A 25970-nucleotide genomic window follows, 5' to 3' on the forward strand; every position below is an offset into this window, starting at 1 on the left:
AAATACTTTATTAAGTATACAGATATATTCTCTTTACATACATAATAAGCTATGTTAAAATGAGTCTTCTTCCTGCACTTACTTTATCTCTACCTTGATTAAAGTATTCACAGATTGTAGCAGGTTACTATTATTTTCAAAGTACGGTTTATCTGTTATTTATTGCTAGTTATTGAACTATCATGCAAGTTACTGTTCTAGGTTTGAGGGATATATGAATTAACATGCATATATATACATATACATGTATATGTATGTGTGTGTGTGTGTGTGTATAATGTACAAGTATATACAAACACAAGGATGAGTGTACCAAAGTTCATGGTTATTTATGAGGAGTTGGGTTGTTGTGGAGTACTGAAATCATTTTGTATAGTTATATAGGTTTATATATTTAAAACTAATTTTACATAATTTTTTATTATAATTTCATAATTGAAGATTTTAATCTTAAAATTTTCTGTATGTGCTTTATACTTTAAGACAAAGTCTTAAAAATAAGATCACTTTTAAACTTAAATTTATAAAAGAGATCTTAGCAAAATAGCATATAACAGGTTCTCAGTAAGTGGAATCCATTAATATTTAGATAATACTGAGTGGTTGAGTTACATGACTTTTTTAAAAAAAAAGACTTTTTATTTATTTTTATTGCCTTAATTTACTTATTGAATTGAGACAGCCAGAAGTTGAGAGGGGATGGGGAGATGAGAGAGAGAGGGAGAGAGAGAGAGTGTGTGTCACCTGTAGCCCTGCTTCACCATCTGTAAAGCTTTCCCCCTACAGGTGGGAGCTGGGGCCTTGAATACAGGTCCTTGCGCACTGTAGCATGTATGCTTAACCAAGTGCACTACCACCCACCCCCACATGACATTTTTAAGGCCCTCTTCTTCTGAAATTCCTAGGCTGTACTGTCCTTATTTCTAGAGATAGAGTTCATACCTTTTTTGTGCAGTCATCCTTTTTGGTGAAGTCTATAGATTAATGTTTTTAATGCTAAAAAAAAACATATGATTTAAAAGAAAACCAATTATATTGAAATAAAATTAGAATCACTGCTGGTGTCACTTATTGCTTATATTAATAGTTAAAAGGAATGCTACATTTCATTAGGAAGGTAATGAAGATAAAAATGGATTTTTTTTCTCATCTGTTTACAGGCCTTTTTTTCTGTAACTATAAAAGGAAAAAGTGTCACAGAAAAAAAAAAGTTTGAAAAGACTTATTTAAAACACTATTCAAGTAGTAATTATAATTTTTATTTGCACAAAACACTCATTCTTGCTCTTTTATAGATGTTTGGAGGGCCTGCCAAGTGTAATATTAAGCTGCTGAAGAGAAATGAGAGTGCAGCAGCCTCAGGAAACCCTAAGGTTGTGACTGGTTATCCAACTACTACTAATAAGGTAAAAATATTATGTATTCAATTTCTATTCCCAAACATTGACATCTGAGAAGATGAGTGGGCGAAAATTAAATTATCCTTTCCTTACATAAAACTCTGAGCTTTTTCTGTATCCCTTCTACTTTCATCTTCATACTCAAAATATTTCTTCTTTTAGCCCAGCCCTGGAATTGAGAACTTTTTAGCATCTTTGAATATCCTCAAAGAAAGTGAAGCACAGCCAGCTCATCAAGAAGAGCCTCCAACTGAAGAACATTTGTCACCACAGTCATTTGCTATGGTTTGTATTTTGGGGAACTTTGGTAATTTTATTGTTATTGGTCATAAATACATACAACTGTTTGGAAAATAAATAAATAAAATGTTCTCCAGAAGCTAGAGAAATAGCATAATGGTTATGCAAAAAGGCACCAAAGGTTTCAGGTTTAATCCCCAAAATTACCATATGCTAGAGTTGATCAGTGCTCTGTTTAAAAAAAAAAAAAAAACAGAAACAACTTTCCCTAATATATGTTGGTGTGTTGTATTATTGTTGTCATTTTGTAAAAGAAATCAGACTTCTCTTCACAGTGCAGCTATTCTTTTTTTCTTTTGCCACTAGACCTTAAAGCAGTTAATATTCCATCAATCCTAGCAAACCCCCCCCCCATATAGAGAGGGAGACAGAGAGGCAGATAAATAAGGCCAGATACCACTGCATTGCTCTACCACTTGTAAAGCTTCCTCTTCGTATGGTGATCCTATATTCCTGGTGCATGGTAAAGTATATACTTCACTGGGTGAACTATCTCCTGGACCCACCTTCTATGGGGCACAATAGTCCTATCCTTTTTTTATTTTAAACCATAGTTTCCTTGCATTTCAAACATCACTAATCAATTTGGTCAAAAGCTAAGTAGAAGGGTAAGTACAGTTTTATACCAGGAAATGTGAAGTTTGCTGTTGTTATTTTTAACAATTTCAGACTCTTAGTTCTCCTTATTCCCTGTCTGAGAGTAATTATCACCCAAGTTTTTAACAATTTAAAGAAAAGAAGGTACTCATTGAAAGAATGGTCAGTAAGCACTATAGACTCTAATGTTAATTATTCCCCTGAACCCCACTATTTCCAAACCAGTCTTTTTTTTTTTTTTTTAATGTGTCTCTAATAAAACAGAAAGGAACACGGATGCTTAAAGAAATTCTAAAAATTGACAGCTCTGACACTGTGGACCATAAGAATGAAGTAAAACAGTCTGGTAATGAAGTCACTATTTCCAATAGAAAAGATGAATACGAATCTTCTTCACAGCCTAGACAAAATAAAAAATTAAGTAAGTAAGCTAAGAACTATTACTGTTAACCATTATCACTTAGTAATTCAGTTCATTTTTCTCATGTGCCTTTCAAGATGAATTTTAAGAGTATAATTGTTACAAATATAATATTTCACTTGTGTCATTCACTTAATGGTATAACTATGTAATCAGTAGGTCAATAGCCCCTTAATTTCTTCTTGTAATAACATAAACTGTACTATCACAGATACACATGTAGATCTCAAACCAAACCAAAAAAAAATTTACATTCTAGCTTTTTTCTCAGTAACTTAGAAAGAGCAATACATTATTTGACTTCTTTAAAATTATTTTTTTCTATTTATAAAGTGAAAATAACATTGCAAATGATTATAGTGATAAATATAAAGCAGTACTTTCTGGCACAGTGTAAATACTAATAATTGATAGTAGAATTGTATTAAAATAAATGGACCAGTGTGGGAGTTGGGCAGTAGCGCAGCAGGTTAAGTGCATGTGGCACAAAGCGCAAGGACTGGCCTGAGGATCCCAGTTTGAGCCCCCAGCTCCCCACCTGCAAGGGAGCCACTTCATAGACGGTGAAGCAGGTTTGCTGGTGTCTGTCTTTCTCTCTCCCTCTCTGTCTTCCCTCCTCTCACCATTTCTGTCTGTCCTACCTAATAGTGACGACATCAACAATAGCAATAATAACTACAACAATAATAAAAAACAAGGGCAACAAAAGGGAAAATAAATAAATATTAAAAATAAGTAAACATAGAAGAAGCTATAGAATCAACTAAAATAATGGATACAAACATTTTAAAGGAAGCACTCACCTTAACTGTATAAAACCTAGCATAACATCTGGAGTTTGCCTTGATTTCAATAGATGTCCACTGTCACACTGAATCTTTATGTCCCTTATTTGTATTTTTATATTTATCTGCACAAGTCGACCCTAAAGTTTGATTCCAATACATAAGTATGTGAGAACAAAAGTTTCTCAAAGAGAAACATTTTTTTTAATTTATTTCTTTATTGGGGAATTAATGTTTTACATTCAACAGTAAATACAATAGTTTGTACATGCATAACATTCCCCAGATTCCCATATAACAATACAACCCCCACTAGGTCCTCTGTCATCCTTCTTGGACCTGTATTCTCCCCACCCACCCACCCCAGAGTCTTTTACTTTGGTGCAATAAGCCAATTCCATTTCAGGTTCTACTTGTGTTTTCTTTTCTGATCTTGTTTTTCAACTTCTGCCTGAGAGTGAGATCATCCCATATTCATCCTTCTGTTTCTGACTTATTTCACATAACATGAATTTTTCAAGGTCCATCCAAGATCGGCTGAAAACAGTGAAGTCACCATTTTTTACAGCTGAGTAGTATTCCATTGTGTATATATACCACAACTTGCTCAGCCACTCATCTGTTGTTGGACACCTGGGTTGCTTCCAGGTTTTGGCTATTACAAATTGTGCTGCCAAGAACATATGTGTACACAAATCTTTTTGGATGAGTGTGTTGGGTTCCTTAGGATATATCCCCAGGAGAGGAATTGCAGGGTCATAGGGTAGGTCGATTTCTAGCCTTCTGAGAGTTCTCCAGACTGTTCTCCACAGAGGTTGGACCAATTGACATTCCCACCAGCAGTGCAGGAGGGTTCCTTTGACCCCACACCCGCTCCAGCATTTGCTACTGTTCCCTTTTCTGATGTATGACATTCTCACAGGAGTGAAGTGATATCTCATTGTTGTCTTAATTTGCATTAGAGAGAAACATTTTGAAATAAATGAGTTTATCAAAATGTGGAGCAATATTAGAGATAGCTCTTTTTATATACAGTCAATATTAGATAATTAATTGAAAATCACACCCCATTAACTATCAGAAAGATAATTATCAGAAAGATAATTATGACAGCCATGCTTATACATAGAGTAAAATAAAGTGCTAGACAAAATTGGGCAAAGATGGTTCTCCTGTCTGTGGTTCGGGAGGAGTACATAAAGCGCAGTACATAAAGCGTTGGATTCTCAACCATGAGGTCCCATGTTCAGTCCCCAGCAGCACATGTACCAGAGTGATGTCTGGTTCTTACTCTCTGTCCTCCTATCTTTCTCATGAATAAATAAATAAATTCTTAAAAAAAAAAAAAAAAAGACGGTCCCCCTGTCAAAAAAAAAACGTATTTATTTCAGTATAGTGAAAAAACCTTATATACTTTAATCGAGTCTCAAGCTTAGAATCCAGCCCATTTAAATTAATTACTGAGTAATGGCCGGATGGTGGCACATCTGGTTGAGCACACATTACAGTGTGCAAGGACCCGGGTTCGAGCCCCACCTGCTGGGGGAAAGCTTTGCGAGTGGTAAAGCAGGACTGCAGGTGTCTCTCTCCCTCTATCACCCCCTTCCCTCTAGACTTCTGGCTAAATAAATAAATAAATAGTAAATAAAGATAATTTAAAAATTTATTACTGAGCTTTGTGCTTCAGGCAATCTATTTAATCTTTTCAAAATATACAATATTAAGTGGTTTAGATTCACTCTTTACCTGATGTACTCTTGTTCTATTAGTGATGAGTTGGTTGACCATAAAAGAATGAACTTTGAGGGGTTTTAAATCATCTAGCTTTGTAGCTTATGTAGAAGCTTTTAAAAGATTTAGTACTAGAAAAAGTTTTAAGTAGCATCATTTTGAAATGACAGAAACATTTATCCATGTTTCAGAAGATGGAATTTTGAGAAGACTGAAGCCAAATCCTTGAAACTTGAGAATTACTGGAGTCAGATAGCATAATCATTATGCAAACAGACTGTCATGCCTGAGGCTCTAGCGTCCTAGGTTCAGTCGCCCACACTACCATAAGCCAGAACTGAGTAGTGCTCTAGGAGAGAGGAAGGAAAGTAAGGAGAGGAGGGAAGGAAGAATATAATTAGTTATAAATTAGCTCAAGAAAGCCATTCAAAATTTGAGTTGTTCAAATTTTGTCTATAACATAATTGTGTAACCATTATTCTCAAAATGTTATTTTCGACAATAAGTTGTTATATTTAAAATCATTACTTTAACCATGTGTCATTAATTGTAATTAATTATAATTACCTGAAAATAGCAAAGCCTTGGCAATTTTAGACATTGCTAAATGTTCTCATATTTACTTTACGGGGAGAATGCGTCTTTTTACCTTTTAACAATTTTCTACTTGCATTTTATAAAACCATGCAGTGGCTGTATAGTTTGAACTATCATTTAATATAGATATATCCTTTTCTCATTTTTGGTAGCATCTTCTATGAACAAGCCTCATAGTACTAGTGAGTACCCTAATATTCAACCTGTGGACAATGTGTGTTGGCCTGCTCCCAACCAGATCCCTCCTGTTACCACACCAGTAACAGAACTTTCTCGAATTTGTTCCCTTGTTGGAATGCCACAACCGGATTTCTCCTTTCTTAGAACAGCACAGGTATAGTATACTACTGTTACATTTACATAAGTTTTATAACTAGGTATCATCTAATGGGCATAATCATATTTTATGAGAAGAATAGATGTTTACTTCTCACTTTGTTCCATTTATGTATAACCAGAGCCCTCAGAGAGAGCAACAAATAGCCTGTCAAAAGTCCTGGGACTTACAGGGCTAGAGAATTTAGTCTACAGCCATAATTTCAAACTCTTGCTTCAGAAATCTGCACACCCAAAACCAGGGTTATTGCTGTGGCCCCATAAGCTGCATGACTCCACTACACCAAGACACGCTTTTTTTTTTTTTTTTTTTTTGTCTCCAGGGTTATAGATGGGGCTTGATGCCTGCGCCATGAATCCACTGCTCCTGGAAGCTATTTTCTTCCCTCTTTGTTGCCTTGTTGTTTTATCATTGTTGTGATGTGATTATTATTATTGCTGTTATTGATGTCGTCATTGTTGGATAGGACAGAGAGAAATGGAGAAAGGAGGGGAAGACAGAGAGGGAGAGAGAAAAATAGACACCTGCAGACCTGCCTCACGGCCTATGAAGCCAACTCCCTGCAGGTGGGGAGCCAGGGGTACAAACCGGGATCTTTATGTCAGTCCTTACACTTTGCACCATGTGCGCTTAACCCACAGCGCTACCGCCTGACCCCTGAAAGACACTCTTTTTAAGATAGAGGTTGAGAGAGAAAGAGGAAAGGAGAGATAACACAGTACTCAGGAAGCTTCCTTCATGTAAGTGCTTAGATGTGATATTCAGGGACTTAATATTTAGTAAAATGTGCCCTTGATAGGGTGAACTATCCTTCAGGCCTCTGCCTTTTTTGTAGGATCCCAAAGAACTTTTATTTACTTGTTGTTTTATTCCTTTCACACTCATATTCTTCATAGATTTCCACCTGAAACACAAAGCAGAATTAAAGTACTAATGTGAAGATAGCTATCTTTTGAAAAGGTAGACTAACATAATAGTTGTGCAAAAAGACCTTCATGCCTGAGACTCCAAAGTTTCAGGCTCAATCCCCTAGCTGAGTGCAGTAGTTAAAAAAAAAAAAGGGGGGGGGGATTCGGGCAATAGTGCATCGGGTTAAGCGCAGGTGGCGGCAAAGCACAAGGACCAACATAAGGATCCCAGTTGGAGCCCCCGGCTTCCCACCTGCAGGGGAGTCGCTTCACAGGCAGTGAAGCAGGTCTGCAGGTGTCTGTCTTTCTCTCCTCCACTCTGTCTTCCCCTCCTCTCTCCATTTCTCTCTGTCCTATCCAACAACAATGACATCAAGAACAACAATAATAACTACAAAAATTAAAAAAACAACAAGGGCAACAAAAGGAAATAAATAAGAAGGAATAAATAAATATTTTTAAAAAGAAGAAAAGAATAAGGAAGTAGGATAAATAGGCTGAAAAATATAATTTAATATCGTGTTTGTGAAAGAAAAATATTAATTATAAATGTGAGTATAAAATAGAGCCTTAAATCTATTAAATTTTAGCAACTAATACATGTCCATGGTATATTGCTAATTAGAGGATGATAAAAAGGTCAGCAGTTTGCTTTCTGTAAAGAACCAGATCCTAGTCGCCAGGTAATGGCACACTGGGTTAAGCACACACATTACAGTGTGCAAGGACCCAGATTCAATCCCCTGGCCTCCACCTGCAGGGGGCAAACTTCATAAGTGGTGAAGTAGGGTTGCAGGTGTCTCTTTCCCTCTTTATCTCCCCCCCTCTAAATTTCTCTCCATTTCTATCCAATAATTAATAAGAACCAGATCCTAAACATTTTAGGCTTGATGGAACATATGGTCTCTGTCACATCTCCTCATCAATGCAGTAATAGTATGAAGACAGCCATAAATGATACATTAAAGAATTTTCTTGATATATTTCATTAAAAATCTTATTTATAAAAGTAGAAGGCCTTGTTTCATGACCTTTATTATAAAGAAAAACTTTTTGCTTTCATTTGCATTAAGATGCTTAAAAAGCATTTTATTTTGTAAACATAGAAAGATGGGACAGTAGTTCTAAGGTTTTTATGGTATAAACTCACTCTTACTTCGCTCTTTGAATTGTTGAATTAATTTTATTCTTCCTGATTTGGGAGTAGAAGTAGACTTGGTGGGGGGGGGGGGTTAGACAGCACAATGGTAATACAAAGAGACTCTTATGCCTGAGGCTCTGAAATCCCGGGTTCTATCCCCCGTACCACTATAAACCAGAGCTGAGCAGTACTCTGGTAAAAATAAATAAATAAATAAATAAATAAATAAATAAATAAATAAATAAAGACTTCCCATGTAAATAACTTATTGCTCTCTTTGCTAGACAATGACAGTTTGCCAGGTAAAATTATCCAATGGCTTATTGGTACATGGGCCACAGTGCCATTCTGAAAATGAGGCCAAGGAAAAAGCTGCATTTTTTGCTTTACAACAATTGGTAAGAACCTTCCATTACTTCTCTGTTAATTTTTTAATTAATCTCATATGTCTTGTTGCATTGTCTTATAACTTTTAAATACCTCTTTAGGGATCTTTAGGAGTGAATTTCCCATTGCCTCCACCAATATTTCCAAATTATCCTGCTGTGCCACCTGGAACCATTCCTCCAGTTTTTCCCCAGTCTACTGGTGAGATGTTTTGCTCTTCTAAATATTTGCTAGTGAGTTATTTTTAGGATATTCTTTAAAGAAACATCATTTTGAGGGAATAAAATTTTTTCTCTATGGGATAGGGACATAACAGTGGTTATGCAAAAAAGACTCAGATATGTGAAGCTTCAGGGTCCCAGGTTCAGTCCTAACACCACCATAAGAGCTGAGGAAAATTGAAAGGAAAATTGAAAGGAAAAAAAAAAAGTAAATGTCTAGGAATGCAAGAAGGAATTATGAGAAGTTAGCCTGAAACCAGAGCCTACGTTGTCATCTAGAAGAATCATTCCCCTTCACAGCCTCCAATCTAACTCTAGTAAAATGGTTCAGTGTTCTGGATAATCCCTTGCTCCCCAATAGCTGCCAACAGATGAATTTACATTAAAGTTAGACGTCAGTAATACAAAGGGTAGCAGGGAGCAAAGTGGAGGGGAAAAAAAAAACTCTTATTCAGGCTCTCTTTCTTTTTTTTTTTTTTTTAATTTTCTATTTATAAAAAGGAAACATTGACTAAACCATAGGATAAGAGGGATACAACTCCATACATTTCCCCCCACCAGAACTCTGTATCCCATCTCCTCCCCTGATAGCTTTCCTATTCTTTAACCCTCTGAGAGTATGGACCCGAGGTCATTGTGGGATGCAGAAGGTTGAAGGTCTGGCTTCTGTAATTGCTTCGCCACTGAACATGGGCAGTGATAGGTCGATCCATATTCCCAGCCTGTCTCTGTCTTTCCCTAGTGGGGCAGGGCTCTGGGGAAGCGGAGCTCCAGGACACATTGGTGGGGTTGTCTGGCTCTCTTTCAATGACTAAAGTTTATAAATATGTATTAGCAGTGAAGTTTCTCATTATTTTATAATTTTAAAATAATTTATTTCAATTTATCTTTTAAAATAATAACCATTTACATTTCTTTTATTTTTTTTTAAAAATTAATCTTCTTTATTCCATTAAACAGAGAGACCAGAGCTGCAATCTGCATATGTGATACTAGGGATTGAATGCTGGGCCTTATCCTTCCAAATCCAAAGCTCTACCACTTTACCACATGTTTCAAGTTTAAAAAACTAACAAATTAGAGATTTTTAGAGTCTATGGCTGAAATGTCTCATAATTCTCCTCCTATCCAGTGCAGCTGATAAAATCTAGACTCTGCACTTAAGCCCTTTGTGTGGATGGAAAAGCTTGTTTTTTTTTATGTAATAAGTACACAATATTGAAATCAAGGGTCTTTCCACAAAGTTATCTACGTCTTCTTGCCTCAAAGCAATCTTAAACTAGGGGGGTGCCTGGAATGGAACCATGATCTCTTGCCTTTTAGTATTTTCTTCTACTTTCCTTCTGCCTAAGGACAGGTGGTTTCCAGTGTTCTAATCAAAATATGTAAGTAAAAGACAAGAGCTACGATGTTTAATCAGGAGAAAAAAATATGAGCATCAAATTAATATTTTTTATTTATTTTACTTATTTATTCCCTCTTGGTGCCCTTATTGTTTTATTGTTATAGTTAGTGTTGTTGTTATTGATGTCATCGTTGTTGGATAGGACAGAGAGAAATGGAGAGAGGAGAGGGGAAGACAGAGAGGGGGAGAGAAAGATAGACACCTGCAGATCTGCTTTACTGCTTGTGAAGTGACTCACCTGCAGGTGGGGAATCAGGGGCTTGATTATATGCTGGTCCTTGCACTTTGCACCACATGTGCTTAACCCTCTGCGCTACCACCCAACTCCCCTTAATTAATATTTTTAAACTGATTAATATTTTAAAACTGCTTTGTAGATTCCTATTTTGTGATATGCAGACATCCTAATAAAATAGAAATTTTTAATCTATATTTAGTGTAGTGATTAGGGAAATTGTAGAATTAAGCTATGCATGAAATTAACATAACTTCTTTTAAATAAATGTTCTTATAATTGCTACTGTGCTGCTTGTAGATAGCATCACAACCTAGTTTACTAAATTTTTTAATTTATTTTTCTCTATTGGGGGATTAATGTTTTACTGTCAAGTAAATACAATAATTTGTACATGCATAACATTTCTCATTTTCTCACACAATAGTACAACCCCCACTAGATCCTCTGCCATTCTGTTCTAGGACCTGAACTCCCCCCCCCCCAGACTCTTTTACTTTGCTGCAATACATCAACTCCAGTCCAAGTTCAGCTTAGTGTTTTCTCTTTTGATCTTGTTTTTCAACTTCTGCCTATGAATGAGATCATCCCATATTCATCCTTCTGTTTCTGACTTATTTCACTTAACATTATTTCTTCAAGCTCCATCCAAGATGGGCTGAAAATGGTGAAATCACTATTTTTACTCTGAAAATGTCCAACAGTTTTAGTTTATCTATCTCTTCCTTTAGCTCCTTCACTTCTTTATTGATTTTCTGCCTGGATGGTCTGTCAAGTTGAGAGAGTGGGTGCTTAATCCCCTATAATCACTGTGTTGCTGCTAATATATTACTGTAGATCTTTCAGTAGGTTTTTGATGTATTTAGATGGCTTCTCATTGGGTGTATAGATGTTAATAATTGTTAAGTCCTCTTGATTGACTGATCCTCTAAGCATTAAGTAATGTCCATCCCTATCTTTAATTGTATTTATTTTTAAATCTATTGTGTCAGATATGAGAATAGCTGTTCCTGCCCCTTTTTTGTGGTCCATTGGCTAGTATGTTAGTTTTCCATCCTTTCACTTTGAGTCTGTGTTTGTCTTGCTGTTGTTGTGTGCCGCGGAGAAGAGAGAGAGGAGGTCCGGAGCGAAGAGGGAACACAAATCTTTATTTGCACTGGCACCTCAGAGTTGGGTGCTAGAGAAGCAGGTTGGGCCATGTGGAGGTAGCGAAAATGGCTGCCTCACGCAGTAACCTTTCCTGCGTCTGAACACCAAAGTGAAGCGCTGGCAAGAGAGCGAGGTGTAGAAGAAGAAGGGCTTTTATAGGAGCAGCTTTCGTGAGAATGGGAAGGGGGAGGAGTAACCATAGCACTCCAGGATAGGATAATAACTCTCATGAGAATGGGAAGGGGGAGGAGTGACCAAATATCGCAGGGATATAGACAATGCCCTGAGGGCACAACATGGCGAAACAGGCACTCCAAGAATGTCCCAACTCTTGCGGGAACTAGCAGTAGCCTGAGGGGACAACATGGCAGATGTGACTGCATCTGCACAATTTCCCAGCATCTTGCTGAGTTAGGTGGGATTCCTATAGACAGCATATTGTTGGGTTGTGTTTTCTGATCCATCTTCCTATTCTGCACCTTTTAATAGGTGAATTCAGGCCATTGACATTTATTGATATTATAGAATTAAGATATTTTAATGCCATTATTCTAAAATTTTACAGTGATCTGATATATGGCATGATATTGATGATATGATTGTTTATAAGAGATCTTTAGAACTTCTTTCAGGGCAGGCTTGGTGATAGTTGATTCCTTCAACTGTTGCTTGTCTGAGAAGGTTTTTATGCTTCCATCTAGTCTAAATGACAGTCTAGCAGGATACAGTAGTCTTGGTTGAAAGCCTTTCTCATTGAATACTCGATAAATAACTTGCCGTTCTCTTCTGGCCTATAGTGTTTGTGTGAAGTCTGCTGCTAATTTTATGGGTTTTCTTCTGTAGGTGACTCTTTGTTTTTCTCTTGCAGTCTTCAGGATCTTTTCTTTATCATTATTCCTTTTTATTGCAAATATGATGTGTCTTGGTGTCTTTAAGTCTGGGTTAATTTTGTTTGGGACACTGGGCTTCTGGAACTTTTATGTCTTTGATGTTGTTTAGACTAGGGAAATTCTCATCTATTATGTCCTGTAGAATGCTTTCATCCCTTCTCTTTCTTCCTCTGACAAGTCTATAATGCATATATTATTTCTTTTGAATTCATCTCATAGGTCTTTGTTGTTATTTTCAGTATCTCTTAATCTCTTTTTGAGATCTCTTCTTTTTTAGTTGTCTCTAATTCTTCCTAAATCTTGCTAATGCTATTTTATGCTTCATTTATTCTATTCTCTCTCTCTGTTGTTTTCTGTAGCTCAGCTTCTTTTTTTTCAAATTATCTTTATTTATTTATTGGATAAAGATAGCCGGAAGTCAAGAGAGAAGGGAGTAATAGAGAAGAGGAGAGAGAGAGAGAGACACCTGCAGCACTGCTTCACCACTAGCAAAGCTTTCCTCCTGCAGGTGGGGACTGGGGGCTCAAACCTGGGTCCTTGTGCATTATAACATGTACACTCAACCAGGTGCACCACTACCTGGCCCCAGCTCAGCTATTTTGTTACCCTGTTTTAATACTGTATTAGCATGTTTAGTTAGTTGTCCTCTTAGCTATTTCAGCTTTCAGCTCTCTAGAGAAAGCACTGTCTCACCTCGAGACAGTGCTTTCTTTCAAACTCTTTCCTCACTTCTATGACTAATTCCTCAGCTAGCATTTGAATGTTGATCTCATTCTTCTGTGCTTCTACCTTTGGGGGGCTTTTAGCTGGACTTTTGTCCTGGTTCATTTCTCCAATGTTTCTCCTTGGTTTAACCATTATTATAGTCTGTTATGAGGTCCTTCTCTCAGTACTTTTAAGTTCACTGATCACTCCTGCCTGGATTGACTTGTGTCTAACTAAGGTAATTAAAGAGTTCACAGTTGTAGAATTTCACAGTTGTTTCAATGTTATCTCTATACCTGAATTGAAGCACAGTGGCTGTTAAAGCCTCTTTTGTTCTTTTTCTTCCCTGTAGGGTATGGGAGCCTGAGGCTTTTTACCTGTAAGTAGGTTTTTTAGCTAAATCACTCACTCCTGACCAAGAGATAAAGTAGTGTGGGGGAGAAATAGCACAGTGGTTATGCAAGGGACTCCCACACCCCAAGGATCCAAAGCTCAATTCAGCCTCTCTGCCAAGCCAGGCAGCACTGCTGGGCCCTGTGAGTTTCTAAACCAGTACCATTTATACTCTGTAGGTTCTGAGGCAACTATTCACTATTCATCAGGAGAACAGTGTGGAAAGGCTCCCACTATACAGCCCCTCTGCTAGATCACTAGGTGTAGATCCTCTCCTGAGTTTCCTGGTCAGTTCTCTGCCCTCCCCCACCCCCTTGTCAGCACAGGGCCTCCCCCCTGCTGCTCCAGCCTCTGAGGGCAGTTGTAAATGAAGACTCACAGTTGCATTTGGTGAGTCTTAGGGGAGTCCTCTCCTCCCTTCAGCAGTCTTTTTGTTGGTAAAACAGACTGGAGGTGGCTCCTCAACTGGCAAACTGCCAGCCACTTGGGAGTAGATATGGGCTTTAGGCTCTTCTCTGTCCACAAGCCACACATGTTTTCACACGTGTGATTGGTGGGTTCCCACAGTAGTCTCAGTCTCGTCTTGTTGAAGTCTCAGGTGACCTTTGATATTCCTTGTTCTTTAGAGAAGTTTCTCAACTGGGTAGAACTGGAGGTCTTGGTAGAGTTTTGGTCTCTGTATGCTCTGGTGATTTGGTGGGTTCCCAACACCGTCTAGTCCTGTCTTGTTGCAGTCCCAGGTGGTCTCCTTTGATATTCCTAGTTGACCTAGTTTACTAAATTTTATTAGTGCTTTTCCACATTGAAATTTTTCTTCATTCTGGAATTTGTGAATATGTAATTTAGGACATTAAAATAGATTATGGTTTTCACCTTCTGATCCAAAATTTTCTTAAGTGGCTGAACTTTAATCAAGTTATACTGTTTTAAGGTCTTACTAATTGCTTTTTTATTCCTCTGAAAAGAAGGTTTGAACATTGTCTTCTTCAGAATGTTCTTTTTAACACAAGAGCTCCCAAATGCTGCTCTCACTGCATAAGAATCACTTTTGGAGTGTTAACAATACAGATTCCTACTAGATCTGAGGCCCTGCCTAGGATTCTGTCAAAAGATTCCCAAGGTTATTCAAATATGCAAATTATTTGGGGAACTACTGGTTCTATTCACTTGTTGTGTGTGGATGGGGAGATGTATTTATTTATTAATGAAAAAGACAGAGTGAGGGAGAAAGAATCAAAGTGAAAGGACCAAAGCATGACTCTAGTACATGCAATACTGGGGATCAACTTCAGAACTTGTTTGCTTGAGGAGCCAGTGTCTTTCTGAGCCAAAATTTTATTCACTTGAATTACAAATAAGAGAATAGGAAAAAGAAAGATTCTACATGTGATGAAAGTAATAGCTTTGAAGACTTGTTTTGTTCTTTTGTAAACTGGGATCACAGTGCAAACTACTTAGCACTGGGGACAGGTTACATCCTTAAGATTTCTCTTTTGGGAGTCGGGCAGTAGCGCAGTGGGTTAAGCATATGTGGTGCAAAACACAAGGACCAGCATAAAGATCCCGGTTCGAGCCCCCGACTCCCCATCTGCAGAGGAGTTGCTTCACAGGCAGTGAAACAGGTCTGCAGGTGTGTGTCTTTCTCTTCCCCTCTCTGTCTTCCCCTCTCTCCATTTCTCTCTGTCCTATCCAACAACGATGATATCAATAACAACAACAATAATAACTACTACAATGAAAAACAACAAGGGCAACACAAAGGGAAGATAAACAAATAAATATTAAAAAAAGATATCTCTTTTAAAAAATATTTTATTTATTAATGAGAAAGATAGGTGAGAGAGAAAGAACCAGACATCACATGTGCTACCAGGAATTGAACTCAGGACCTCATGCCCAGTTATTTAACCACTATGCCACCTCCTGGACCACAGATTTCTCACTTTGTACCTATGCTTTTCTCCCCCAAGCGATAATTTTATGACATTATTATTATTACTATATGAGAGACACTCCTAAAGCATATATCAGTATATGGTATTATTTGCCTTAGTGGACTAGATAGCATAACAATAACCAAACCAATAAGTAAGCCAAATGTATGTCCTTTATGATAACAAAGCGATCAGAAAGGTAGCAAGAGGTCTTAAATTTTCCTGCTCTCATGATACTATTTTACTAAATGATAAATTCATTATGTTTTTAACAGCTAACATAATGTCTTCATCACCTCATCTCTTTGGGTCAATGCCATGGGGACCACCTGTGCCAGTTCCTGGGAAACCCTTCCATCACACTTCATTTTCTGGGACCATGCCTATACCTGGGGGAATGCCAAGTGGTGTGCACAATCAGTTCATACCACTACAGGTAAGACCTTGATAAAGAACTGTTATATTTAAGAGAACTTGTTTCTTTGGTGCTCAAAGATTATTAATAAAGATTTGTTCGGGGACTGGACTTGACCCATGCTTACTTGCATGAGACAGTATCAAGGGAACTCAACAAATGATAGTGTGGCATTTTGATGTCTCTCCCTCTCCCCACCCCTTACCCAATGATAAAAAGTAAAAAGGTTGGACTGGGGAGGTCACTCAACTGTATGTGCATGTGTGAGGTCCTCAATTCATTTCCTGGTAGTGCATTTTTTAAAATCGAGTAACCCAGGTGTTGCAGTGGATAGAACATTAGACTCTGGAGTATGAGGTCTTGAGTTCAGTCATATGTGTCAGAGTGATGCTGTGCTTGCTCTCCCCACCCCCTTCTACCGCTAACCCCTCTTCCTCCCACCATCTAATGGGAGCATCTACAAAGGCAAATGCTTCACAACCCTTGGAGCAGTTCTGAAGTGTCTCTGCTTTTCTCTCTCTTTTTCTCCCTCCCTGCCTCCCTCCCTCCCTCTCTCTCTCTCTTTCCTTTTCTCTCTCTCCTTCCCTCCCTCTCTCTCCCTCTCTTCCCCTCTCATTCTATACCCTGGAGTGATGGAGTTATGCAAATAATGAGCCTCAGTGATAACCCTAGTATCAATAAATAAATCTTTAAAAATTTTTAACTTTTTAAAAGATACTTTATTTAATAAAAGGTATACAAGGAGGGAGTGGGGAGAGAGAGAGATATCAGAACAGTTATCAGCTCTGGTTTATGGTGGTGCTGAGGATTGAACCCAAGGCCTCAGGCATCAAAGTCTTTTGTATAACAATTTTGCTATTTCCCCAACCTAAGTTTATGCTTTTTTTTTTTGGGGGGGGGGGCAGTAATAATGCCTGATTCATACTGAAGCTGGTGACCTCTAGCTAACATTCTTTTAAAGGATATACTATGCCTACTTATTTACTTACTTATTTTTATTGTGAATGGCCTGAGCATTGCTCAGCTCTGGCCTATGGTTTTACTCTTTCCTTTACTACTGGGGTTCTCTAATGCCTCAGGTATGCAGGTCTTATAGTCTTATTTTTTTATATATAAAATAAAAAAAAGAAAATATCTGCAAAATCATAGGATAAGAGGGGTAAAATTCCACACATTTCCCACCACCAGAGTTCCATATCAAATTCCCTCCACTGGAAAGCTTTCCTATTCTTTATTTATTCCCTTTTGTTGCCCTTGTTGTTTTATTGTTGTAGTTATTATTGTTATCGTCGTTGTTATATAGGACAGAGAAATGGAGAGAGGAGGGGAAGGCAGAGAGGGGGAGAGAAAGACACCTGCAGACCTGTTCCTCTGCTTGTGAAGCAACTGCCCTGCAGATGGGGAGCCGGGGGCTCAAACCGGGCTCCTTATACTGGTCCTTGCACTTTGCACCACCTGTGCTTAACCCACTGTGCTACCACCCATCTCCCAGCTTCCCTGTTCTTTATCTCTCTGGGAGTATGGACCCAGGATCATACTAAGAGCTTTTATTTATAATTAAATTCCTTAAATTTCTAAAGTCTGATTTGGAGATTATAGGTGAAATTTCTAAGTCAGCTATGATTGACACATAATGACAACATTATTTAACATTGTCTGGCACTAGCTTTTTTTCCCTACACTATTAATTAATAATGCTTTTATTAATTAAAGGTTACTAAAAAAAGAGTTGCAAACAAGAAGAACTTTGAGAATAAAGAAGCCCATATTTCTCAAGCCATTCCACTGCAGACTAACCAATCGGCACCTTCTGATGTCACCAAAGTGATTCCACAGGAGAGTGCTGCTACTTCCTTCAAATCCTCTCAGGTTACTCAGCCTGCATCTTCTCTTCAAGTTGAAGCTGCCTCCCAAGGCCATAATATGTCTCATCATAAATCAAACCCGAGTTCTTCAAGAAGAAAAACTAGAAAACTGGCTGTCAATTTTGGCGTTTCTAAACCTTCTGAATGAATTTGGTACTTGGAAGTAATTTCTTTCCTCTTTTATTCACCTTTTTATAAATTCATATCTGTGTCTCATAAAATGTGCTGTCTTAAAGTGTTTTAATTGAAATTTCATATTTTTGTTGTTGAGCACTTTTCATGCTGTTAAGGAGATTATATATATCAAATTGTACATCTTGAACATGCACAGTTTGATTTACATACTTATACCTCAATAAAGTGGTAAAGGAAAGAGTAAAACTCTGTATTAAAAAAGTAATCAGTTGAACTAAGCATTAAAATGTAGTTATAGCTCAAACCATTGGCCTCATCTTTAGAAGCATCCAAAACTGAACTCGACCTAATGTTGCAATAATAATAAAAATTTTATACTATCTTGAGGAATAATTAAATGGAGCATGAAAATGGGTCCTCAAGTATAATTTACTGAATGTGGATTTTATTTCTCTTTTTAATGATGTAACAGAATTGTCAGGAGAATGACTCTTTATTTGTAAGTATTTTACTTCTTGGTCTCTGAGGGTCTTTAGACCTGCTGCGACAATATTACACATGTTGTGGTGCTGCCAGTTTTGCTTTATTCTAAATTTTGTACCAAAGCAACTTTAGAATACTGATCAGAATATTTCATTTTAACTGCTTAAACTATGAATAGCAATCTAGATTTATGTAAATACTTACAATTTTTTAGATTATTCAAAACCAGCAACTAGTAATTTCTAATAAAATTAAGTTTCAAAATCTACAGGGTACAAATTAATCTCCTGATAGAATAAAGTACAAAAATATAAATCATGTTGATTAACATTGTTTGCTCTATTCCTTTATATAGCTTTTTATGTGCTCATATATATGTATATGTATATATATATATATATCTGAGATATCCATTGTAGGACCACATGTAGTGCTTCCTTGGATAGATGAAATTATAAATTATTTAAAATTTCAAGGTGTGCTGTAATACAGGTGCAGTTTGTGATGCATTTTATTTACATGACAAACACCTGTCTCGCTTTATGCTGAACTGTTCAGTGATTGGCATTTTGTCTTTGCATGTCATTTGTGGATGTATGTTGTTTAAGCTATGGCTGTTGAAATGATTTTAGTATTTACAAAAAATTTTCACTGGTACCAAGGACTGAGTTTTTGTTTGTTTGTTTTTACATATATATGTATATATCCTTTAGTTTTTCTGATAGGCTTATATTTTTAAGGGAGTAAATTTGCATTCTTTCAAAAAGTAGGAACCACCGTCTTTATATGGAGCTGCTAATATTATAACCATTTTCCATTTAGCTCATTGACAACCCTGCCTTGAGTGTCATAGTCTGTTTATTCCCAGAACTGCTGGTGTTAAACTAAATGATTTATTAAGCATAAAACTAAATGGATTTCCTTCTCTATTAATTTCAGAGTTTCTCTAAATGTTAGTAGGGTTTTTGTATGTTAGTAGTGCCTTTAGTATATAAGAGATAAATGTTCATTTTCTGATATTTGTTATAGTCATTGTAAGTTTCTACAGTTATATTTTCTAAATTCAGATGTTTGTTGATTCCCACCAGATCCTTATTGGGAATGTGTGTTTATCTGTAGTGGGATCTTGAGTAATGAGGCTCAAATAATCCTAAGCATTTGACCTTACTGCCTCACAAGCTATTTGTTTTAAAAGAAAACATCTGTCATGGGAACACAGTACAGAAAATTAAAGTGTGACAATAATAGTATGTTAACCTCTTAGTAGAAAATATGTTATGCTTTTCATCTTAGATAAGTGTGTAATTTCCAGCATTTGGGAATTGCCTCACTCATCAGCTCTGTCATCATTCTATAAATAGGAGACAGCCAATGTCTATAGTCCAGAGAAAAAAGTACATGCCACCTTTTGAAAACTCCCAAGAAAAATTTTAGTACAGAATGTACCATTGAACCTGTAGCATATTTCCCCAATGTTCAAGATAAGCTTGCAAAGAATTCCATATAAATGGACAGTAAAAGTATTTTCATGGGAGTGGGGCAGTAGTGCAGTGGGTTAAGTAAGCGCAGGTGGCACAAAGCACAAGGACTGTCTTAAAGATCCTGGTTCAAGCACCCAGCTCCCCACCTGCAGGGGAGTCACTTCACAAGAAGTGAAGCAGGTCTGCAGGTGTCTATCTTTCTTTCCTCCTCTCTGTCCTCCTTCTTCTCTCCATTTCTCTATTTCCCTCCTATACAACAACAACAATAACTACAACAATTAAACAAGGGTGGTAAAAAGAGAATAAATAAATAAATGTTTTTTAAAAAGGTATTTTCATTTGTTAAAAATACATTATGCTGAAGGTCAAGACTGGAGATTAAAATTTGAGGGAGCTCCACAGTTACTAGATAGTGGTCAGCAGTCATCTGTATTCTTTCCCCTCCTGTACCTCATTCAGATATGGATCTGCCAGTAATGCATGTGCCCATCTTATGGGGAATAAATTGAAATTGGATCCATTGGTAGTCATGCCTAGTGGCAACTAGTATATCTTTGAGTTGTTGGTCTTTGGGAAACTTACAATTTTTCCTTTTTGGATGGGGCAGACTCAAACCACCCAAAATTTAGAAATATGTCCCTTCATCATTGAATCAGTTGTGGACTTTCTCTGAAAGTATAGGCTGTCTTGAGGAATATAAGAGTATGTTCCCCCAATTGTTTCCTAGATGGCTCCCCAGCAGCTAGAGCAGTTAAAATCCTTCTCACTCAGATGCTATTTCAAACTATTTTTGTTTGATAAGTTTTGCATTTTGAATAAAATAATTTTAGAAATTGATCTTATGATCCTTTCAGGCTCATTGTTCCTTTTCAGTTTTCCACACTCCCAGAGTCTTATAATTTGAAATATAAAATATATCACCTAATTTATCGTTATGTGATGTCTTAGACATCTGAGACTCAATTGAATAATATTTCACCTCTAAGTGTGCCATGGTTTCAAAATGACAATTTCCCTGCTTCTCAGAGTGTTTAGTTATTTTAGAAGTCAAATAATGAGGAAAATTTTTTCTAACAGTGAAAAGAATAAAGAACTCTTAATGCAAGTCTTTTTATTGCTTCTTTCCTTTCTATGGTCAGGTATTGACTTGAGTTTTAGGCTGATATTCCCAGACTTTGACTCTTTTAAAGTGAGTGGAACAGAAAGGGAGGTGGTTCTAAGGAGGAAGCTAATGAAACAAGGCACTTAGTCACTGCATTTCCAGACTATAAGTTTATAGTTCAAGAAAATAGATAAGTGTTGGAGTCTTTTTCATTTGCTTACATCTTAATCACCTGTTCTATTTATATAAACAACATCATACATTTCCATAGTGATTGTCTGAACTACCCAGCTCTCCACTAAAGTAAGTTCTAACATGCTTTGTCTCATTATTCAGAACATAGTCAGACCAGCTATGTCAAATTTCCCAGCTGATTGAGCTTCCACTGTGCAGGATAATTCATTTATTGGAGAGAAATGAATATGAAGAGGTACCTTAAACAACAGAGGTTTTTCTTTTTTCTAAAACTAGTGCTGGCACTCAAAGTGTCAGTCTTCTTTATGTGCATTTCGTAAGCTTGTCAGTGAATCATCATTTTTTGTAGAACCTTCCTTTCCTGGCCAAGACAAAGCTCACAGTTCCAGAAGTGATTTTTTTTTTTCTTCAGACTGACCTGCTTCTTCTCTCAGACTTTTCCATCTTCTGCGAGAAAGCAGCAAGAGAAAACCCTGAAATAGACAGCAGTAGGTCCAACCTAGTAGGTAAATGTTTCAGTATTGCTGGGCTGAGCAGCTAGGACAACACAGATCCTTCTTGTAAAGAGAAACAAACTGGTGTAAAATAGTCGCCATAGTTAATGCCAGCAGTTGCTGCTGTTTTTGTGATTGCATGTGTGTTTATGTTAGTGAACCAACAATTATGCCTTGCTCATATGCCACTCAAGTGCAATTTTCAGTGGAGACTATTGTTTCCGAAGTTTTACATAGTTAAACCTGTAAAGAATTAATTTTTTCTAACAGTACACCCATTGCTATTGGTTATTTCAGCAATTGGTATATACTGTTTATTGTCCTGGCCAAATAATTTACTTGCAGTAGATGTTTTAATAATCCAAACCCAAATTCTCATGCTATTTCTTATAAAATAACACCTATGGGAATTTAGCCCACAGTTTGCTTTAAGTCTTTTATCCTTCCTTTTCCTTGCAGCGAAAGGACCTATTTTGTTTGGGGTTTTATTAGTCCTCAAGTCTCTTTCAATTTATTTTGCCTGCAACCAGTTGCTTCTTTGAGTGTATTCATCTATTGATATATGAGTAGTGTGCTGTATTAGCAAAGTATTGAACATTTTGTTCATATAAACTGTAGTAAGTGTAATTCATACAATATAAATTCATTTCCTTTCTCATATAACTTTTATAAGTAACTGGAATTTTTCATTAGATCTTATACAGAGCAGTATTTTATTAAAAATTCGAAAGGGAAGACTTTTATGTGCTCATTTTGTAGGTTTTGTTTTTTAAATATCTTTACATTGTCTGCAATTAAAGTGTTTTAAACATGCATTGAATGGACTCTGAATGTATTTTTTGTTTTAAGTTGTATATTTGTAGATTTCTAGTATGTAGTTTCTAGCTTCAAAATGTTGTGCAAAAGGATTTCAGAATAGTCACTGGAGAGGTTAAATATCTATACATGTTATATGCTACATGAATTTTAATTAAATACTTGAAAAGGATTTTCTGCTTGTTCTTTTGTATAAGCATGAAAAGTAGAAACATTACAGTATTCACTTAAAGTCTGTATCCTTTTATATTTTTAGTCCCTGTCATTTTGAGTAAACTGAGACACTAATGGTAGAAAAGGCTCCTTGAAGATTAAGATGACCCCTGTACTGACCTTAGCTCTACTTACTACATGTAAATCATTATCACATTAGCATTAGCAAGTTACATAATGCCCCAACCTCATTTTCTTCATCCTTTATGTTAATGTGTATAAGGCCTATAAGGCAGGTGCATTACAAATGTTAGTAAATAAATATTGATTGCATGCACATGCAGATCTGTTATCTGTGCCCCCAAATGACAGTGCCAATAGCCATTATGTTTTTCCACTGTCACTCTCCAGATTTCAGTGTGCTCAGAATCTCCATTCTTCTTCTGGGAGCATGGGAGACTGCAATTTTCCCTGCTGTGACCCTCTCCCTTTTTCTACTATGTGGCTTCTACAAGGAAGAGGCTTTAATTTGTACTCATCAGACTAGGATATCTCCAAGTATGACATATTGCCAATAACAACCATGCCTCACAATGTAGTTCTGATGCATTTTAAAAATCTCGTATATGACAGAAAAGGAATTCAGGAGGGCAAGAAAATCTCTGCCTGTTACCTCCCTCTCTGCTTCCAGTTTGCCCCCATAAACCTGGGCAGTCACTACTACTGTACTTTACTTGGGAGCCCAGGAGTGATCACATCATGGTTTTTATTACCTGCATTCAGCAGGAGGCATGTGATCCAGGACTACCAGTGGAAACGTAGCTAAGCATTTTCCCATCTCATTTCCCAAACTTGCAAGCTCCCCAAACTTAAATCTCAGTAATCTAACTCTATAGCATCATTGAGTTATTCCAAGTGTTGGTGCCAATCTTTTGACTTAAGAATCAGTATTGGGGTTGGCTGGTGGTGCACCTGGTTGAGTGCATATGTTAAAATGCACAAGGACTGGGGTTCAAGCCTCCGGTCCCCACCTGCAAGGGGAAAGCTTTGCAAGTGGTGAAGCAAGGCTGCAGGTGCCTTTCTGTCTCTCTCCATCTCTATCACTCCATTCCCTCTTGGTTTCTGGATGTCTCTATCCAGTCAGTAAATAAAAATAATTTAATCCCCAACAACAAAAGTCCTGGACCAGATGGCTTCACAAACGAATTCTACAAAACCTTCAGGAAAAAGTTAGTACCCATACTTCTTAAGCTTTTCCATAAGATTGAAGAAACAGGAATACTCCCTTCAACTTCTATGAAGCCAACATCACCCTGATACCAAAAGCTGATAGGGACAGAACAAAAAAGGAAAACTACAGACCAATATCTCTGATGAACCTAGATGCCAAAATATTAAACAAGATCTTGGCCAACCAGATACAGCAACATATCAAAAAGATTGTTCATCACGACCAAGTGGGATTCATCCCAGGAATGCAAGGCTGGTTCAACATCCGTAAGTCAATCAATGTCATTCATCACATCAATAAAAGCTAAACCAAAAACCACATGATTATCTCAATAGATGCAGAGAAAGCCTTTGACAAAATCCAACACCCATTCATGCTCAAAACTCTACAAAAAATGGGAATAGATGGGAAATTCCTCAAGATAGTGGTGTCTATATATAGCAAACCTACAGCCAACATCATACTCAATGGACAGAAGCTGAAAGCATTCCCCCTCAGATCAGGGACTAGACAGGGCTGTCCACTGTCACCGTTACTCTTCAACATAGTATTGGAAGTTCTTGCCATAGCAATCAGGCAAGAGAAAGAAATCAAAGGAATACAGATTGGAAGGGAAGAAGTCAAGCTCTCACTATTTGCAGATGATATGATAGTATACATAGAAAGACCTAAAGAATCCAGCAGAAAATTACTGGAAGTTAATAGGCAATATAGCAAGGTATCAGGCTACAAAATCAATGTACAAAAACCAGTGGCATTTCTTTATGCAAACACTAAATCTGAAGAAGAAGATATCCAGAAATCATTCCCATTTACTGTTTCAGCAAAATCAATCAAATACCTAGGAATAAAGTTGACCAAAGAAGTGAGTGGAAGACTTGTATGCTGAAAACTATGAGTCACTACTCAAGGAAATAGAAACTGATACCAAGAAATGGAAATATATCCCATGCTCATGGATTGGAAGAATAAATATCATCAAAATGAATATTCTCCCCAGAGCCATATACAAATTTAATGCAATACCCATCAAAGTTCCACCAAGCTTCTTTAAGAGAATAGAACAAACACTACAATCATTTATCTGGAACCTAAAAACACCTAGAATTGCCAAAACCATCTTGAGGAAAAGAAACAGAAATGGAGGCATCACACTCCCAGACCTTAAACTATATTATAAAGCCATCATCATCAAAACAGCATGGTACCGGAACAAAAATAGGCACACAGACCAGTGGAACAGAATTGAAAGCCCAGAAATAAATCCCCACACCTATGGACATCTAATCTTTGATAAGGGGACCCAAAGGATTAAGTGGAAGAAGGAGGCTCTCTTCAATAAATGGTGCTGGGAAAACTGGGTTGTAACATGCAGAAGAATGAAATTGAACCACTTTATCTCACCAGAAACAAAAATCAACTCCAAATGGATCAAAGACCTGGATGTCAGACCAGAAACAATCAAATACTTAGAGGAAAACATTGGTAAAACAGTTTCCCACCTACATCTCAAGGACATCTTTGAATCAAACCCAATTGCAAGGAAGATTAAAGCAGAAACAAATCAATGGGACTACATCAAATTGAAAAGCTTCTGCACATCCAAAGAAACTATTAAACAAAGAAACCTCTCACAGAATGAGAGATCTTCACATTCCATACATTGCCGGAATAGCCTGAGGGTACTTCTTCCCGAGCTAGTGCTCTCTGGGTTGGAGAGAACTCAACTGGAGCCGATCTAGGCTGCTGCGTGGGAGAGGGATCAGGAACTCGTGCCACACTAACTTCGCAGGAGATACACTCTGGAACTCTCGGAGCCGGAAAGCAATTTCCAAGTGTCTTTAATCAGAAGAGCAGCTGTTTTTATACTCTCCAAGTAGGGTGGAAACAGGATGTGATATAGAAAGGGTGGAGCGAAAAGTGACTGGTGGAAGATCAGGGTGTGACAAGGAGAGGATCAGGGTGTGACAAGGAGAGGTGGTGGAGCAGGTGAGAATTCTACCACTAAACCACCAATGCCCTGGAGGGAATGTGGTGCTTTATGTAAATGTAAAAATGATTTAT

The 25970-nt window shown here is 37.2% G+C and overlaps 1 protein-coding gene across 2 annotated transcripts in view; it reads left to right on the forward strand.

The window, feature by feature from the left end:
• XRN1 (5'-3' exoribonuclease 1) overlaps positions 1-22694 on the forward strand; it is a 101247-nt gene extending 78553 nt beyond the window's left edge. Inside the window, exons 35-43 of one of the 2 annotated variants that reach the window (XR_009551548.1) lie at positions 1296-1406; positions 1563-1685; positions 2562-2718; positions 5984-6165; positions 8502-8615; positions 8706-8805; positions 15812-15972; positions 17665-21320; positions 21411-22694. Coding sequence is in view for 1 of the 2 variants with exons in the window: in XM_060197563.1 (XP_060053546.1) it covers positions 1296-1406; positions 1563-1685; positions 2562-2718; positions 5984-6165; positions 8502-8615; positions 8706-8805; positions 15812-15972; positions 17665-17964 (1248 nt within the window). In the remaining variant the exon portion in view is untranslated. Of the gene's footprint in view, positions 1-1295; positions 1407-1562; positions 1686-2561; positions 2719-5983; positions 6166-8501; positions 8616-8705; positions 8806-15811; positions 15973-17664 lie in introns of both variants that reach the window. The other variant, XM_060197563.1, reaches the window with a different exon arrangement.
• Positions 22695-25970: the final 3276 nt, after the last annotated feature.

Source organism: Erinaceus europaeus, chromosome 9, assembly GCF_950295315.1.
Source record: "Erinaceus europaeus chromosome 9, mEriEur2.1, whole genome shotgun sequence".
Lineage (NCBI taxonomy): Eukaryota > Metazoa > Chordata > Mammalia > Eulipotyphla > Erinaceidae > Erinaceus > Erinaceus europaeus.